At 44.5% G+C, this 19,768-nt stretch overlaps 1 protein-coding gene and 1 non-coding gene across 2 annotated transcripts in view; one reads left to right on the forward strand and one right to left on the reverse strand.

Annotated features, from left to right (window-relative positions):
* Positions 1-2,488: 2,488 nt before the first annotated feature.
* Positions 2,489-19,768, forward strand: part of DHCR24 (24-dehydrocholesterol reductase) — a 33,641-nt gene continuing 16,361 nt past the window's right edge. Inside the window, exons 1-5 of the mRNA XM_040231063.1 lie at positions 2,489-2,862; positions 7,156-7,311; positions 15,837-15,942; positions 16,592-16,710; positions 17,875-18,138. Coding sequence (XP_040086997.1) covers positions 2,632-2,862; positions 7,156-7,311; positions 15,837-15,942; positions 16,592-16,710; positions 17,875-18,138 — 876 coding nt within the window. The 5' untranslated portion in view covers positions 2,489-2,631. The remainder of the gene's footprint in view (positions 2,863-7,155; positions 7,312-15,836; positions 15,943-16,591; positions 16,711-17,874; positions 18,139-19,768) is intronic.
* LOC120857131 lies at positions 15,202-15,348 on the reverse strand. The gene has a single exon (XR_005719601.1). It is a non-coding gene; the product is annotated as a small nucleolar RNA SNORA8 (small nucleolar RNA).

Here is a 19,768-nt window from a genome sequence, read left to right on the forward strand (position 1 = left end):
CATTCTATTCCTAAGCATTCTAACTAGGTCTCCATGGAAATAATACACACTTATTAACAACAATTTGTGAGTAGACTCCTTATCAAAGGGAGCTTCCTTGACTTGGGCAAAAATTAATGGGCCCAACAACTCACAGAACTGGAGAAATGGTGTATCTGATAAAGAATAATATCTAAAGTACATAGAGAACTCCTAAAACACAACAACAACAACAACAACAACAAAACCCATTCAAAATAGGCAAAGGATTTCATAGACATTTCTTTAAAGAAGACATAGGAATAGCCAAAAAGCACATGAAAAAGACATTCAACCTCATTAATCAATAGGAAAATGCAAATCAAAACCACAATGAGATACTACCTCACAAACATTAGGGTGACTACTGTCAAAAAAAAAAAAACAGAAAGCAACAAATATTGGTACAGCAACAGTGGAGCAATATGGCAGCTGAAAAATTAAACACAGAATTACCATACCATCCAGCAATTCCACTTCTGGATACATGCCAGAAGAATTAAAAGCAAGGATTCAGAAAGATATTTGCACACCCATGTTTATAGCAAAATTATTCACAAGAGCTAAAACATAGAAGCAACCCAAGTGTCCATGAATGGAAAACAGATAAGCAAACTGTGGTACCTTAAAAAATGGAATATTATTCAGTCTTTAAAAGGAAAATAATCAAAGTCAAAATTAATAATGAGGTATTTTGCATTGTCTTTTTTGTACTGTCTTTGAAATCCAGGTCGTGTTTTACACTGAAAATGTCTCAGTCTGGACTAGCCGCATACCAGTAGCTAGTAGCTATTGTGTAAGAGTGTACAGGTCTAGATGACTCATTTTTGAAACCCAGTGCAAACACCTCTCACTATTTTATTTTGATCTCTGAATGTTCAAGCCTCTATCTACATTTTTCACTCATTCATTGGTCAGCACACACTGGCATGTCCACTGAGAACCAAGTATTATGCTATAAAGTGGAAATACAGTCTGTGACAGTGAGAGACACCCAGAGATGGCTATGAAATAATATAAAAGAATCGTGACATAGAATGTTGTTGCTATTGAGTCTCTTAAGTCAGAATCCAACTCTTCCAACCCCATGAACTGTAGCTCACCGGGCTCCTCTGTTCACAGGATTTCCCAGGTAAGAATACTGGAGTGGATTGCCATTTCCTTCTCCGGGAGAATCTTCCCCACCCAGGGATCAAATCCATGTCTCCTGCATTGGCAGGTGGATTCTTTACCACTGAACCAACCAGGGAAGCCCCATGACACAGAACAGACGCACTCTATTTTATGGGCACCTTAAAGGGGAAGGACACTGGCCCTGAGCTAACTTCAAGGACCTGTAATGTTAGCTATGAATAGAATGGCAAAAGGCACGCCAGAGGTATCAGCTTGATCAAAGACCTGAAATGACGGATGGGGGTACCCGGCAACCGCTAAAGAGTGCCTGTTAGGGCAAAGGTGAAAAAGGAAAGTGGGGAGGTAAGCAGAACCAGTGAAAGGCCTAGTGAGTCATGTTAGGCTTCTGAAATTAAAAAAAAAAAACTACACTTTCTAAAATTTCAGAAGTAATTGTCTCTCTGCAAGATCGTGTGGAATGCAAATGACACTGGATTGAAGCTTTTGCTGGTAACAGTCGCGCTTCTCCGGATTAGCTCCTCCAAGAGGGCAGGGCCATCTGCTATGCTCACCACCCTGCCCCAGTGTCTGCAACACTGCCTGGCAGAGAGGGCACTAGGAAGTTTACAGAGCCGGCTCCTTCCTTCCGTCCGTTCCCCAAGTCTTCCCCTTCCGCTCAGTCCAGCGGGAGAGGGGGAAGGGCGCCAACCCTAGCCTGCGCTTCGAAAGTCCTTCGGGGTTCAGAGGCAGGCCTCACCCTTCTAGGATGTTTCCTCATCTATAAAATGGGTTCAAAACTACCCGCCGCGCCGGACTGTGGCGTAACTCAGATGAATTCGAGAAAGCGCCTGGAAAAATGAAAAGGTGCGCTTCTTGGCCTTGAGGGTAGACTGACTTGACCTGTGGGCTTCAAGGCCAGGTTTCCACCCTCCCTGGCCCAGATGGGCATCCTCGGCCAAAGTGCAGGGTGATCGATCCCAGAGCGTGGGACGCCCAGATCCGACACCCTGGGAGGTAACCCTACGCGGGACTGCTTAACGCGCCTCTCGAGGAGGCGCCACCTAAGGAGGAGGGGTGGGGGTTGCAACCGCTCCCCTCGGTGTGGGAGCTACTCCTCAGTTTCCAGGGCCTGGACTTCCGAATCCCGCAGCCCCCCGCAGAGCAGAGCTCAGCAGACCCCTCCGGCACACTGGTCCCCGACCACCCCCTCCCAGCGTGTCCGAAAGAAGAAGAGGGTGGAGCGGACAGGCTCCCGCAGCCAATAAAATCAGCAGGTTCCTGGTCCGATCCCCGGCGCGGCTCGCCATTGGTCGCCACCCGGGTCTCGGCCCACCGAACCTTTGCGACCTGAGCCAATCGCTAGACGGCGAGGGGTCCTTAGGCTCGAGGGGAGCCGGCGGCGGGCGGCTGCGAGTGCAAGAAGGCGAGGAGCCGGTGGCGGTGACAAGCGGCGCGAGCCCACAAACCGCCTCCCCCGTGCGGCGCGCCACCGGCTCCACCATGGAGCCCGCTGTGTCGCTGGCCGTGTGCGCGCTGCTCTTCCTGCTCTGGGTTCGTGTGAAGGGGCTAGAGTTCGTTCTCATCCACCAGCGCTGGGTGTTTGTGTGCCTCTTCCTCCTACCTCTCTCGCTCATCTTCGACATCTACTACTACGTGCGCGCCTGGGTGGTGTTCAAGCTCAGCAGCGCGCCGCGGCTGCACGAACAGCGCGTGCGGGACATCCAGAAGCAGGTGAGCGGCGCCGGGTGGGGCGGGAGCCAGGCGCGAAGTGGTGCGCGGCGCGGAGCAAGGGCTTCCCTGAAGAGGTGCCATTTGAGCGAGATTTGAACTCAACAGAAATGTGATGGGGAGGGGGGTTGCTTCCCAAGAGGGAACGGAGTAAGCAAAGGCGTTGAATAGAACATTGCTCCGACATTTATGGAGTGCCTACTGTGTGCAGAGTACGTGCGGGTTATCAGGAGAGATGTAAAGAATCGTACTCAGGTAGCTCTCACCAGGCCCAGATGATTTCAGAAGAGGAGCCGGGCTTCAAGGAAGTGCCCCTGGCGCTGGTAACTGGGAAGTAGCGGGAATGATCTGGGGAACGTGTGAGCATATGAGGGGAGGGGCGGGAAGGTCCGAAAGTCAGTTTGAAGCTAGGTTGCGGGCGGGGGCTTCAGTTTGGAGTTTACTCTGTAGCAAGAAGCTGAAAATTTTTCACGTGCTTAGATTAGAGGACTAAAGTGACTAAAGAAGGTAGCACCACACCAGGGTGGGGAGCCTCGCACACTCTGCGCCAGGCGCTCACTCTTAAGAAGGCAGTGTCCTTCCCTATGTCAGCGCTCACAGAACCCGTACGCCTGCTGCAGCTCACAGCCGAGCCTCCTCCTTCTGTGCCATCGCCAGAATGGACATCAGGCATGAACACCAGGCCTGGGCAGCTTCTTGGCGCCCTCTGCCCCTCCGTATGTTCCTTTCTTACTGGCCTCGGGTTGCACAGAGCTTCTGTTTCCTGCAGCCATCCTCACCACAGGTGTTGCAGCCTCCATGTTCTGTTTGCTGCTGGCTGAGTGCTGCCAATAAGAGCGTGAAGACGAATGCGGAGAGCCCCCGCTGGGAGGGATAGACCTTGGACCCGGTGGGAGCAGCCAGCATCTGGAAGCCCTTTACTCAGGCTGCCATGGATTGTGCTAGTCAGTCACAGCTCCAGAGCCCTTCCTACTTTCGGTCTCGAATGCACCCTGTTTCCTAGTTTTTTCTATGTGCTCAGATTCTCAATTTCCCTGCTTATCTCCCCTATCAGAATGTGAGCTCCTTGAAGGCAGACTGGTGACTCCTCTCTGTCCAGTGAGTCCTGGCCCAAAGCAGCACAATGAGCGCTTCTGAACCTAAGCTAAACCAAAGGGCTTCCCCAGTGGCCCAGTGGTAGAGAATCTTCCTGCAATGCAGAATCGCTGGGTCAGGAAGGTCCCTTGGAGAAGGAAATGGCAACCTGCTCCAGTATTTTTTTCCTGGGGAATCCCATGGACAGAGGAGCCTGGCAGGCTACAGTCAGTCCATGTAGTCACAGAGTTGGACCCAACTGAGCGACTAAACAGCAACATTAGGGACAGGAAGACAAGGGGCCTTGCCAGACCAACCCACTGCTGTGGCCCTACCCTTTGCCACACTCTGTGCCACTGATGTTCATTATTTTTCATCCTCACCGCAGTGCTGATAGGTCTTTGTGGGGGGTTTTTTGCATTTATTTTTTTGGTGGCACGTTTTCCTGGACTATAAGTTTTAGTTTCTTCAGTTTATTCTGGGGTATCCTTTCGTGCAACATCCTCTTCTGGTTGAAGAACGATCTGCTCTTTATCAGTAAGGATCATCTCAGTATGGCAGAGAGAGTTCATGTACAGGTCGATCCGACCATGAGCTCTGTAAGTCCTGAGCTGCATCTTGAGGCTCAATGACCAGAAAAACTACATCTAAGCCCTTAAACTCACCATTACTCTCTGCACTTTTGAGCATGTGCAGTAAGGATTCAGGACTCTTTTTTGGGCCACCAACCCTGTGTCCAGCCCCACTGTTTGGCCTGGGCCCACCTACAAGCTCCAGTTGTAACGGCAGAATGCCACACATTGCTTCTGTAGAGTGACACCCTTCAGATACTTGATGGCTTTTCGGATATGTATACTCTTAACGGCCTGGGCAGTTTCACGGGTGTTCTTAAAGTGAACACGAAGGTTCAAACCTCTTGATTTGCATAATTTTGTGGGGTTTTCTGGGTCAAGTAAATAGTAAACCATTTTCAGAGGTCACCTCTGGCCACTTACCAGAAAAGGGCCACCCTGGGAGATCTTGCACCTGTTCTACAGATGGAGAATATATTGAGACTCAAACTGTGAGTCATGTGCCTAAGATGATATAGCTAGTAAATGGGTCTGGAACCCAGTCAGCTCAATCTCTGAACCTGAGCTCTGACATTGCTTCTTTCCCAACCCTTTCCATTCTACCCTGGAGGTCTGGTTCTGTTGCCTCACTCCTGGAAAGTGGTGATAGCTACCTCGCCGGTTGCCCATTTCCTGGGCCCTGCCCACCTCTCTGGCTTGCCCTGCCATAAGAGCATGGTGCCACGGGATTACCTCCCTGCCCTAAATCTTGGTTGGCTCCCATCAGGATCCATCCCAACCAGTGTTTCAGACTTGATGAACTCCACATTCACCTCATGTTCCCGTCCCATCCTCCACCCCCAGTTCCCATTCGTGGCTGCATGCAGCTCTCCCAATGCATCCTGCTCCCCTCCAGGTTTGTATTAAGTCCTGGGACTGCAGAGTTGGGCAGGGGCAAAGTCTGCTCGGTCACACCCTACTCACAGGAATCCCTTCCTCAGTTACATCCCTCTGTGCAAAACCTCTGCTTCACATGGGACCCTGGTCTCTCTGATCACAGAACAGTTCTTCCCCATGTTGCCTGATAAGTTTCAATGCAGCCTATTCTAGGACTCTCGATTGCAAGTGACAGAAACTCAGCTCCAACTGGCTTGAGCAAAAGGGGACTTTACTGACCCAGGTCTTGAAAAGTCCAGAAGTAGGACTTGCTGGGCAGTCCAGTGGTTAAGACTCTGCCCTTACTCTGAGTTTCTAATGCAGGGGGCACGAGTTCAGGAGGAACATGGGAGGAAGCAAATCCTTCTGGGAACTAAGATTCCCACCTGCCACAGGGTCTAGCCAAAAAGAAGAGAGAAAAGTCCAGGAATAAAAGCGGCTCAGACTTCACTAGATCCAGCATCAGTCTCTGTCTTTCCACCCAGCTGTCATTCTTGGCTCTGCTTTGTTCTGAGCTGACTTCGTTCTCAGGGAGGCTGTCTCCCTGCAGGGGCCCCAGCAGTGTCTGGCTTATATCCAGCCAGCCTAGCAACTCCAGTAAAGTGAGAGGGCCCCTTCTGGAATCGGTCTTAATTGGCTTAACTTGGATCACAGGCCCGTCCCTGAACTGGTCACTGTGGCCAGGGGGATGGAGTCAGACCTCAGTCATGGGCCCATCTCTGGGGGCAGGGGACAATCAGCATCACCCAGACCAAAGAAAGATGGGACTATTAGAAGCACATGAAGAAGACACGGATGGTTGCAGGTCACAGCAGCAGATGTCCACCTCCCTGCCATTTTCCATCAGCAAGAAGGGTTTGCTTCCTCCCATGTTCCTCCTGAGCCATTTGTTCTGTGTGTTTTGTGTTCGGGTCACTTATAGCAGAGCTTTAGCAAAAGTTCTTCCTTCCATGTCTGATGGTGAATCTGGCCTCCTTTGCTGGTTCCCTGCCGCTCAGAGTGATACATGAGTTAACATGCACAGATGCTTAGAACAGGGCTTGGCACATAATCAGCTTCAGTAAGTGTTAGCTGTTACTCCGTTGCCTATTAATATAAGCCCGTTTATCCTTCCAGGCCTGAAGTTAGGTAGTCCTGATGGTGAATCTGGGCTATGCCTTTCAGCAGTTGTGTAATGTTGGGCAAGTTATTTTGCTTCTCATTTTCTTCATCTGCAAAAGGAGGCAGATCATCCCAAACACCTGGGTTGTTGTGAGAATTAAACGAAACAAGACACAACAGGTGCTTGGCGCAGCGGGGGCAGCTTATAGATACCGGGTTGAACAAAAAATTTGTTTGGGTTTACATGAAAGCCTGAACAAACTTTTCAGCCAACCCAACAGTTATCATTTGTGTGGTTGTTATTATTTCCAATATAACACCTGCCCTGAACTTTGCAGTTAGAATAAATGTTTTCAAAGCACTTTGATCCTGCTTTCCAGCTCTTTCTTCATTTTGCTTTGTGGTGTGGCAACACTGACTTTTTTGTCGGCCTCACTAGCCAAGGAGAGTCCAGAGGGTAAGGCCAGTAGGCCTTTCATCGTCCCACTCCTCCAGGTGTCTGGAAGGATTCAGGCCTCAGTAAATAACTGCTGACAAGCAAAGGCACTGTTCTCCGTCCCTTCTCCTGAAGGCAGGGCTATAAGCTGCCAGAGGATCCCTGGGGGGCCAGCTCAGCTTCTGCTCATGTCTGCAGGTGCGGGAATGGAAGGAGCAGGGCAGCAAGACCTTCATGTGCACAGGGCGGCCAGGCTGGCTCACCGTCTCACTGCGGGTTGGAAAGTACAAGAAGACACACAAAAACATCATGATCAACCTGATGGACATTCTGGAGGTGGACACCAAGAAACAGGTGAGAGAAGTGGCACGGTTCTCTGGCTCTGGGAGTGGGTGGGGAACTGCACCTGGTGCAGATGACTCACAGGGAGATAATTTTAGCCACAGGCATCCCAGAGTGAACGGGACCAAGGCCCTTGGTCATCACAGACGGCTCTGCCCACCATTGTCATCCTGCAGAGCCTCACAGCTTTGGCAGAGACTGGTCATAGCCCCATCTCACAGGTGGGCAGACTGAGAGCTCAGGGCGATTCTTTGATTATCTGCCACTCCACGGGAAGACAGGGATGGGGAACTCATGGACAAGAATGAACCTATTTACCTCTTCCCAGTAAGGAAGTGTGCTGGTGAAAATGGGACTGTGGAGGTAGCTCAGAGGGTAGGCCTCGTTCCCAGCTTTCTGGGGACCCACTTGTTAATAGCCTCAAATGTGTGCATCCCCTTTGGTCTATCTGGTATTTCTACTACTTGAACCGGGCTCTCAGAAAAGGGAAATAAAGACAACAAGAGAAAGAGAGGGATATTATATCACAACTTTATTTTTAATCAAAGACAATATGATATCCAGTGGTAGGGAGTTGTTATATATGGCATAGCCACACGATGGCATTTTGTTGTGACGCCTTGTCCAAGTTACTTAATTTCCCTGTGCCTTTTCTCCCCCTTAACAGCTTTATTGACATATACTTGACATATAATAAACTGTACATAGTTTTTATACATAGAACATGCATCATGTACCCTCTCTCTTTTTTTGTATGGCTTCTTTCACTCAGCATAATTGTTCTGAGCTTCATCCATGTATCAGAAGTACATTGTTTTATTGCTGTGTAGTATTCCAATCACAGTTTGTTTATCCTTTCACTTATTGATGGACATTTGGTTTGTTTCCAGCTTGGGTCTATTACAAGTAAAAGGGTGAGGAACATTTGGATATAGTCCAAATTGTTGTGTGGACATTTGTCCTTTTTTGAGGTAAATATCTGGCAGTGGAGTCGCTGAGTCATATGGTAGGTGTATGGTTAACTTTCTAAGAACCTGCCAAATTATTTTCTAAAGTAGTTGTAACATTTACATCTCCACAAGTGTTCTAGTTGCTCCATATCATTGTAATTTTAGCCACTGAATTGTTGTAGGTGTCTCAGTGTGATTTTTAACTGTTAATAACTGATGAATGATGTTGGGCATCTCTTCCTGTGCATATTTGCTGTTGATATGCCTGTGGTGAAGTACTTGTTCAAGTCTTCTGCTAAAAATTTTTAATTGGGTTGTTTGTTTTCTTACTATATTCTAGAAGCAAGACCGTCATCAGATATACAGTTTGCATATATTTTCCCCTGGTGTTTGGCTTGTCTTTTGAAAACCAGAAGTTGTTTTAATTTTGATAAAGTCCAGTTTAGTAATTTCTTTTATAGATTGTGCTTTTAATGTTTTACTTAAAAAATTTTGCCCTACTCCATGTCTCAAAGGTTTTCTCTTTGTTTTCTTCCAGAAGTATTATATTTTTAGGGTTTACGCTTAGCACTATGATTCATTTTGAGTTTGCATTTGATATGAGATATGGGTCCAAAATTTTTTTTTGCATGTGGATTTCCAATTGTTCCAGCCTCTTTTGTTGAAAAGACAATCCTTTCTCTGCTGAATTGTGTTTGCACCTTTGCTGAAATCAGTTGTCCATATTTTCAGGTCTCTTTCTGGACTCTGCTGTTCTGTTGATCTATTTGCCTGTCTGCATGCCAAGAACACATTGTCTTGAATACTATAGCTTTATATTAGTAAGTCCAAAATAATGAGTTGGAAAGTATTCCTTCCTTTTCACTTTTCTGGAGGAGTTTGTATAGAATTGGTTTTGTTATTTAAAAGTCAATAGAATTAACCAGCAAAGCCATCTGAACCTGGAGTTCTCTTTGCAAGCAAGTTTTTAACTACAAATTAAGTTTTTTAAAAATAGATATAGGGCTCTTCAATTTATTTGTTTCTTCTTGGTGAGCTGTGGCAGTTTGTGTCTGAAGGTATTTGTCCATTTTATTGAGTTGTGTAGCTGATTGACATAAAGTTATTGTAATATGCCCTTACTGCCTTGTGGACATGTGTAGAATCTGTGATGATGTCATGTCTTTGATTTCTGATACTGATCATTTGTGTCTGCTCCCTTTTCTTCCTTAGCAATCTGACTAGAAGTTAATCAATTTTACCGATCTTCTCAAAGAACCAGCTTTTGGTTTCATTGATTTTTCTCTCTCTCTTTTTTTGGGTTTTCTATTTCACTGACTTCTGCTTTGATCTTTGTTAATTTCTTATGCTGACTTTGGGTTTAATTTTACTCTTCTTTGTCTAGTTTTTTAAGGTAACAGCTGAGGTCATTGACTTAGACATTTCTTTATGTCTATTATGGATATTTAGTGCTATAGACTTCCCCCTAAGCACTGTTTTAGAGCTGTCCCCAAATCTGATATCTTGCCTGTTCATTCAATTCAAATTACTTTCTAGTTTCATTTCTGATATCTGCTTTGACCCAGAAGTTTTTTAGAAGCATGTTATTTAGTCTCCAAATATTTAGGAGTTTTCCAGAGATCTTACTATTACTGATTTCTAATTTAATACAGTTGTCAGAAAACATACTTTATATGATTAAAATGCACTGTATGGGCTAGAATACAGTCTACTTGATAAATGCTCCTGTACCTTTTTTTTTTGTTTTTGAGCCTTTTTTTTTGTTTTTGAATGTATATTCTGTTTGAGGATGATGTGTACTGTAAGTGTCAGTTAGGTCAAGTTCGTTGATAGTGTTGTTCAGGTTTTCTATATCCTTCTGAATTTTCTCTCTACTTATTCTATCAGTTATTGAAAGGGGGATATTGAAATCTCTGTCTGTGATTATAGATTTGTTTTTATCTCTTGCACTTCTTACAGTTTTGCTTATATAATTTGAAGCTCTGTTATTAGGTATACAAATGCTTGGGATTTTTATTTCCTCTTGATTAATTGATCCCTTTATCATTGTGAAACTACCTTTTTAAAAAAATTTCTTTTATTGAAGTATAGTTGTTTACACTGTTGTGTTAATTTCTGCTGTACAGCAAAGTGATCCAACTGTATGTATATATTCTTTTTCATTGTGATTTATTACAGAATACTGAATATAGTTCCCTGTGGTATACAGTAGGACCTCGTTGTTTATCCATTCTAAATAGAATAGTTTGCATCTGCTAATTACAAACTCTCAGTCCATCCATCTGCCCTGCCACTCGGCTTGGCAACCACAAGTCTGTCCTCTCTGTCTGGGAGTGTTTTTGTTTCATAGATAAGTATATATGTGTCATTTTAAAATTTAAAGTATAATTTATTTCCAATGTGTTAATTTCTACTGTACAACTAAATGATTCAGTTGTGTGTGTCTCTGTGAAAGTGAAGTCACTCAGTCGTGTCCAGTTCTTTGAGACCCCATGGACTGTAGCCTACCAGGCTCCTCCATCCACAGGATTTTCCAGGCAAGTGTACTGGAGTAGGTTGCCTTTTCCTTCTCCAGGGGATCTTCCTGACCTAGGGATCAAACCCAGGTCTCCCTCATTATAGGCAGATGCTTTACCATCTGAGCCACCAGGGAAGTCAAACTGTGTGTTTCTGTATAAATATATATATATATTCTTTTTCATATTCCTTTCCATTATGGTTTATCACAGGATATTGAATACAGTTCCCTGTGCTGTACCATAGGACCTTATTTATCTGTTCTGCGTATAATAGTTTGCATATGCTAAACCCAAGCTCCCAATCCTTCCCTCCCTTGTCACAACCACAAGTCTGTTCTCCGTGTCTGTGGGCCTGTTTTCTGTTTCATAGATATGTTTATTTGTGTCATAATTTAGATTCCACATATCAGTGATATCATATGGTATTTTTCTGACTCTCTTCACTTAATATAATCTCTGTGTCCATCTATATTGCTGCAGATGGCATTATTTCATCCTTTTTTATGGCTGAGTAGTAGTCCATAGTATGTATATACCTCATCTTCTTTATCCTTTCACCTGTCAGTGGACATTTAAATTGTTTCTGTGTTTTGACTATTGTAAACAGTGCTGCCGTAGACATATGGCCGTGTGTTATTCCTAGGTCATATTCTTTGTTCAGAAATCTACTTTGTCTAAGTGGCAGCATGGTGTATCTTTTTCCATCATTTTCCTTTTAATCTATTTGTATCTTTATATTTGAAGTATTTCTTGTAGACAGCACATAATTAAGTCTTGCTTTTAATCTAGCATGGCAATTTCTGCCTTTTAATTCAGATTTAAGACTACTTACATTTAATGTTATTATTGATAGTTTAAATTTGTTGCCTTGCTCTTTGTTTTCTGTTTGTGCCATTTGTTCTTTGTTCCCTTTTTCTGTCTGTTTTTTGGATTAGTGAATAGTTTTTATGATTGTTTTAGCTCTTGTTGACTTAAAGCTGTAAGTCTTTGTTTGTTATTTTAGCAGTTGTTTTAGGATTTATGGTATATGCTTTCCTTGTCACTATTACTTCAAGTGATGGTATCCCATTTGATGTATAGTGTAAGAATCTTAATATGCTTCCATTTCTCTCCTCCCACCTTTGTGCTCTTATTGTCATCCTTTTATATGTTATAAACCCCACACTACATTATTATTGTTACTAGTAGTTATCTTTTAAAGAAATTTAAATAAGAGAAACCTTATATATTTACCCATATTGTTACCATTTCTTCATTTTGAAGATTTATATTTCCATCTTTCTCATTTTCCTTCCGCCTGAAGAACCTCCTTTGACACTTCTTTAAAAAAAAAAATCTTTAATTACTTAATTTCTGGGTGCACTGAGTCTTCATCGCTTTGTGTGGGATTTTTCTAGTTGCGGCGAGCAGGGATTACTCTCCTTTGCAGTGTATGGGTTTCTCACTGTGGCGGCTTCTCTTCCTGTGACACATGGGCTCTAGAGCACAGGCGTCAGTAGCTGTGGCTCATGGACTCAGTTGCCGTGCGGCAGGTAGAGTCTTCCCAGACAAGGGATCAAACCCGTGTCTCCCGCAATGGTAGGCAGATTCCTAACCACTGGACCACTGGGGAACTTCCGTCTTAATCGTTTTTAAGTGTGTCATTCAGTGGCATTAAATCCACGCAACTGTCTTTCAGTCACCACCACCATCCATTGCCATAACTCTTTTCCTCTTGTAAAACTGAAATTCTCCACCCATGAAACAATAGCTCCCTAATCTTCCCTCTCCCTAGACCCTGGCAACCACTTTCTACTATCTGTCTCTATAATTTTGACCACTCCAAGTACCTCATATAAGTGGATCATACAGTATTTGTCCTTTTATGACTAGCTTGTTTTCCTTAGCAAAACGTCTTCAAGGTTTATTCATGTTATAGCATATTGAAGAATTTTCTTCTTTTTTTAAGGTTGGATAATATTCCATTGTATATCTGTACTACATTTTGCTTATGCATTCATTCATCCATGGACACTTGGGTTGCTTCTATGTTTTACCTATTGTGAATAATGCTGCTATGCACATGGGTGTAGAGATATCATTTCAAGACCCTGCTTTCAATTATTTGTGGTATATACCCAGAAGTGGAATTGCTGTCTCGCTTGGCAGTTCTATCTTTAATTTTTTAAGGAATGGCTGTACTGTTTTCCACAGTGATGGTACCATTTAATATCCCTACCAAGAGTGCACAAGGGTTTTAATTTTTCTAAATCCTTACCAGCACTTGTAATTTTCTGGTTTTGTTTTGTGCTTAATAATAGCCATCCTAATGGCTATGAGGTTGCCTTCATTTCTGAAAGATATTTTCAGTGGGTCTGGAATTCCAGGTTGATGGGTCTTTTTCCTTCAGTACTTTGAAGATACTCCAGCATCTTCTTACTTGCATTATTTCTAATAAGAAATCTCTCATGCTTTGTATGTAACATATCTTTTTCCTTTGGCTGCCTTTAAGATTTTCTCTTTGTAACTAGTTTTAAGCAATTATTATGATGTGTCATGGTATAGTTTTCTTCATAATTCTTGTGCTTGGGAGCCATATAATTTTTCATCATATTTGAAAATTCAAGGGTCATTATTTCTTCAAGTAGTTTTTCTTTCTCTTCCTCTCTCCTTTGAGGACTGCTATTACACATAAGTTGGGCCAGTTGACGTTGTTTCATAGCTCAGCTCACTGATACGCTATTCATAAAAGTTCCCCACCCCCCACCGTATATTTCATTTTGGACAGTTTCTATTGCTGTGTATTTAAATTCACTGCTCTTCTTCTGCAGTGTCTAATTTGCCATCTGTCCTAACCAGTGTATTTTTCATCTCCAACATTGTGGTTTTCATTTCTAGAAGTTTGATTTGGATCTTTTTACTGCCTTTTAAATGTCTCTACTTAACTTTTTGAACATAAGGATTATAGTAATAATTATTTTAATGCCCTTATTTGCTGATTCTAATATCTATCAATTTGGGGTCTGTTTTTATCAAGACAGATTGATTATTCCCCTCAGGATGGGTTGAATTTTCCTGCCTCTCTGCATGCCTAGTGAACTTTGGATTCTAGACATCATGGATTTTACCTTATTGGGTACTGGATATTTCTGTACCCCTGCAAATCTTCCTGAGCTTTGTTCTGAGATATAGCCAAGTTACTGGGAAAGAGTTTGATCTAGTTGGGTATTGAGTTTTCAGGTAGGGTTGAAGTAGCGTGTAATCTAGGGGCAATTATTCCCTGCTGCTGAGGCAAGACCCTTAGAAGCACTCTACCCATTGCCCTAAGAGTCGTAAAGTCTTCCAGTCTGGACTGTGGGAGTGAATAGTATTTCCTGCCCTGTGTGAGCCCATGGCTCTGCCACCTTCCAGGCTCTTTCCCCGACCTCAGCCTTGGGTAATTTCCTCCTGTGTGCCCATCAGTTCCCAGCGGAATACTCAGTGGGCACTTTGGCAGTACTTCAGAGTTTTCTCTCGGCAGCTCTCTCCTCCCCAGCACTCTGTCCTGCAGACTCTGCTCACCTTTGTCTTATCGGGCCCTCAACTCAGAGTCCACAGGACACCCCTTCCTATACTGCCTAACTCCAGGTGGCTAGCTGGGGCAGCCACAGAACTCACCCTGTTGATTTTCTGTCTCTTAGAGATCGTTAACTTCATTGTCTGATGCTCACTATGTTGAAAACTCCTGTTTCATTTATTTTGTCCCTTTTTTTCCAGACAGTAGGGTTAAACTAGTTCTTTTTGCTCCATCTGGACAGGAAGCAGAAGACCACTTGATGACACGTTCATGTGTGTCTTTTTTTTTTAAGTGTAAAAGTTTGTTTGTTTTTATGGTGACACAGGCAAAATTATTCAAGTCAACAAATTTTTAAGGAATTTCACATGGTCTGATTTTTTCTACTGCCAATCACCTTGGTTCCTCCAATGTCTGAGTCATAATCTTCAAGACAGCCCTTTCAAAAATAATGTTTGCTCAGCCCACAGTTTTCACATCAGTCAGTCCACAATTCTTCTAGTTGGGCTTCTTTGATCTCCAGTGGAATATGGACACACTTCAGAATTCCCCCACTGCGGTCTCTGTGATCCACTTTCCTCAGGCAGCTTGACTTCCCTGGTGGTCAGATGGTAAAGCATCTGTAATACGGGAGACCTGGGTTTGGTCCCTGATTCAGGAAGATCCCCTGGAGAAGGAAATAGCAACCCAGTCCAGTACTCTTGCCTGGAAAATCCCATGGACGGAGGAGCCTGGTAGGCTACAGTCCATGGGGTCTCAAAGAGTTGGACACGACTGAGTGACTTCACTTTCACTTTTCACTTTCCTCAAGCAGCTTCCTTTAAGACCATGTTTAAGGTCAGAAGAGATGGATCTGCCTCGAAGGTTATATCAAACTGAACAGTGTAAAAAATTATAGGAATACTGTATCAGTAGAAATACCAGGTTTAACATGAACAGAGCCAAGTAAACCAGTGATGCCAGATACTGAATTAATATTGTACTGTCCTTTGAACAAAAATCATGTTTTCCAGGAGCATTTAATGACAAGGAATGATGTCACAGTATAGAATTAGTTTTTTTAGAAAAAGACAAGTCTATGTTAGAAGTGTGTTTGTGTGTGTGTTGTATTAAAACAAAAAATAGCAATATAGATATGCATGGAAAAATATTGAAAGGAGATATAGTCAGAATAGTAAAATTGATACTTGAAAGAACTAGATTTAATGATTTTTATCTTCTTTGTGTATGCTGTTTCTTTCAAATAAATGAGTATTTCTTCTTCTAGAAGAAAAATAAACTAAGTATTAAGTATAAAGATTAAATTATAAATAAATATACAAGTATAAAAATTAAACCCTAGCAAACCCACTGCCAGAGGCCCCCTTCAATGAAGTTAGAGGTTGTGGAATCCTCTAGAAAGAGGCTGTAGAGGCCATTCAGGAATCCCCATGGTGATTGTTTGGGAAGGTCTGGGACAACACCTTCTGCAGGCAGAATCCCTCATTCAGCCTGACAGCTTCCTTGTGACCCAGGGTCTCTCTTCTGTGTCAATAGATTGTCCGAGTGGAGCCCTTGGTGACCATGGGTCAGGTGACTGCCCTGCTGACCTCCATTGGCTGGACTCTGCCTGTGTTGCCCGAGCTGGATGACCTCACAGTGGGTAAGCCCTCAGACAGTCCTAGCATCAGAGCTAAGGGACCTCGGCCCACCTTCCGTACCGTCTGTGACGGAAGCCACCCTGTCTCAGCTCACTCAGCTCCGAAGTCCGGGTGCACACTGTCTGCCAGTATGTGTCTGAACCCCTCGTGTTATCAGACAGCACGTTTCAATCTCTGGTTCAAACCTGCTTCCCTGTAACGTGCACCCATTGTTGCAGTTCTGCCCCATGGAACACACAGAGCAAGTCTAGTCTCTCCTTCCATAGGATTCCAGGTCCCAGAGCCTTTTCTTCTCCAAGGAAACCCCTTCAGGTCCTTTAGCTATTTGCAAGGGTTTCCCCCACCCAACCAACCCACCTTTCATCAAGGTTCCTGTTGAAATGAATGTGCCTTAAGTTGGGTCTGGCCAGAGGTGGTGGTGTGTCTCCCACCCATCCCCCACCTTTAAACAAGCCCTCATGCTCACATCTCAGCCCTTCCTCCTCTCTCCTACTCTCCACATCTGCAGAGATGGGACATCTCTCCTAAGATATGCCAGCCCTGTTGTGCCTGTCTCATGCTGTGAGCGTCCCGGGCTCTAGCGAGGTGTCTTTTCCTAGCTTTCCCCCAACCCCTTCCAGCTCTTCCTGGCTAACACACATGTCTCTGCAGGAGGACTGATCATGGGCACAGGCATCGAGTCTTCATCCCATAAATATGGCTTGTTCCAGCACATCTGCATTGCCTATGAGCTGGTCTTGGCTGATGGCAGCTTTGTGCGATGCACACCGGTGAGTTCAGGGGTGGGGGATGTCCCCACCAGCCTGCCCTGGGCATTAAGGACCCCTGGGAGGTGGCTCCCCTGAGGGTGCTTCGTTTAAAGTACCCCTGTCCAGTCTAGGTCTGTATTCGTGATAATAACAGATTTCTGTAGCCCCTGAGGTGTGCTCAGATACTGTTACAAATGCTTCATGTATATTAAAGCATTTAGTTGTTAAGCCATCTTATGAAGTGGGTACTGTTATTAGCCGGGCTTCTCTGGTGGCTCAGTGGTAAAGAATCCTCCTGCCAATGCAGGAGACACAGGTTCTGTTCCTGGGTCAGGAAGATCCCCTAGAGAAGGAAATGGCAACCTACTCCAGTATCCTTGCCTGGGAAATCGCATGAACAGAAGAGCCTGGTGGACTATAGTCCATGGGGTTGCAAAAGAGTCAGACACAACTTAGTGACTAAACAACACCAACAACTTTTATTAGCCACATTCTACAGATAGGAAACCAAAGCACAGAGAAGTTAATAAACTTTCCCCAAATCACATATCTAGTAAATCTCACATGGCTGGGATTCAGTCCCTGCTTATTGGACTCCCATGTCAATGCCCTTAGCTCTCCATGTCACCATACTATCTTGAAGTCAGGCCCAAGCATCAACACTCTGTGCCAAGATGAGTTGTAGCGAAAAATAAGAGGGGCTGCTTTGGAGAAAAGAGGCAATTCCGCTGCCCAAAGTAGGATGCAAACAGTTAAGGAGCAGCCAGGATGGAAACTTTAAATCAGCTCAGATCTCTCTGAGCATATATGGGGCCCCCTAGGATGGGAGGAACAGTGTGATCCCTTAGAAGTAGATGTTTCCGGGAGTCACTCTGTTGACCTCACAGAGACCAGGGCAGGACTCCAGGCTTGAGAGCTCTGGTCTAAACAAGGTAGACCTCTTTGAGGATTCACAGCAGTTCAGCGCATTTCCCTAAACCCTCACCTGGGCCCTGCCTTCTAACCTGTTTATCAGCGGAGAGAGGAGGCAGACATTCTTGAATTACTTCCCTGTCCTTGACACAGGTAGTGCCAAGACAGGGATTTAGCCCAGGCCCTGGGTTGTCTGCACCCCACTGCTGATGACAAGCTGTAGTACAGGATCCGGGGGTCAGATGTGCAGCATGAGTCCACTCCGCTTTGCAGATGGAAAACTCAGACCTGTTCTATGCTGTGCCCTGGTCCTGCGGGACTCTGGGCTTCCTGGTGGCCGCCGAGATCCGCATCATCCCTGCCAAGAAGTACATCAAGCTGCGGTTTGAGCCGGTGCACGGCCTGGAGGCCATCTGTGACAAGTTCACCCGCGAGTCCCAGCAACCGGAGAACCACTTCGTGGAAGGGCTGCTCTACTCTCTGGAGGAGGCCGTCATCATGACAGGGGTCATGACGGACGAGGCAGAGCCCAGCAAGGTAGGACAGGAGGAGGACAGCCCGGGCAGGCTGGGAGCAGAGCCGGATCCCCACCCTGACCCTGGCAGCCACCCTTTTCAAGGGTGCGACCTGAGTCAGCCCACCTGGGGTTCAGGCAGCAGCATCAGTAGTTGGCCATCTTCGGCAGTAACCAAAGCATCCACTTCCTCTGTCCCAACCACCTGCCAGGGACAGGCATAATCTTTGATCCTCGTAGTAACCCCGTTTTATAGATGAGGCAACTGAGCTTCCAAGAGGCCATGTTAACTTCCACAAGATGACAAAGTAATTGATCTTATGCTTCAGAATCCAGATTGACACTGTGTAATTTTTTTTTTTAAGTTTTATTTAAGTTTTATTATTTTATCTTTGGCCACACCACCAAACATGCAAGATCTTAGTTCCCTGACCAGGGGTTGAACCCACACCCCCGCCTGGAAGTAGAAGGGCAGAGTCTTAACCACTGGACCCCCAGGGAAGACCCTGCTGTGTATTTTTTAATAGCCATTCTTTGTCCATTGAGAAAGTATTTGTGTCTGATGAGAGGCTTGGAAAGTATACAGAAGTAAAAAGAAAGGCTCCACGCATAAACATGACCCAAGCCAGCTCTTGCTAACCTGTTTGACAGATTTATTTCCTCTCTTTCAATATATAGATTTTTTTAAAGCCTTTACAAAGTCATGTAACAGTGTTGAAATAGTTAAAGTGCATCTCTTTACCCAAGCATGCGCCCAGAGTGACCCCTTGTAACACTGCACTCTTTGAGGCCTGTATGTGTGCATGTGTGTTTGTGCAAACACACGCTCTCATATTGTCCTGTGATTTCCATTGTTGCCTGCAAATAATTGACCTAACTCATTGCTTCCCAATGAGTATTTTGCTTAAAATGTTTTGCTCTTACAAATAAGATTACATTGAAGATTCTCTCGCATCTATCCTTGGCCTCTTGTACATGCATTTCTGTAGGACTGAGTCCAAGAAAAGGAATTTCTGACCCAGGGGTTTGAACACATTGAATGTTGATAGATACGACCAGTGGCCCTCCAGAAAAACATGTGTTTCTGTCCACTTCCAGCAGTGCAGTGGTGTGTGAGAATACCTTTCTCCCAAATTCTTGCCAGTGCTGGATAGCATCACTCTTTCATTTTTGCCAATCTGATAAAGTTAAAAATAGTAGCTCGTTTTTTCTTGCAGTTCTCGGGTACTTTCAACATTACCATTTCTTTGCAGTGTTTCGGTTTGTCTTCAGCTGTGCTCACTGGTATAAAATTTTTAGTTTTCTGGTTTAGTGTGATAAGCATTTCTGCACGTCAGTTACATTGCCTTCATATTTAATGACTGCAGAAACATTGCAGTGAGCAAATGCCCTGTCATCTACTAAACCACTGCCCCATAGTTGGAAATTAAAGTTGCATCCAGTTTTTCATTATTTTAATTAACGTAGCAGTGGACATCTTTCGCCTATAATTTGAGTAATGCCTTAAAGTAGCATCAAATGATAGGCCATCTTAAGGCTCTTAACTGTCCCTATGTACTTAAAGCATTTTAAAATCAAAGGGGGCTCAAAAATCATCAAATACGATTCACTCTCCAAATAAGGCATGAGGGTCCAGAGAGAGAAAGAGGCTTC

This window comes from Oryx dammah, unplaced genomic scaffold (assembly GCF_014754425.2).
Source record: "Oryx dammah isolate SB20612 unplaced genomic scaffold, SCBI_Odam_1.1 HiC_scaffold_28, whole genome shotgun sequence".
NCBI lineage: Eukaryota > Metazoa > Chordata > Mammalia > Artiodactyla > Bovidae > Oryx > Oryx dammah.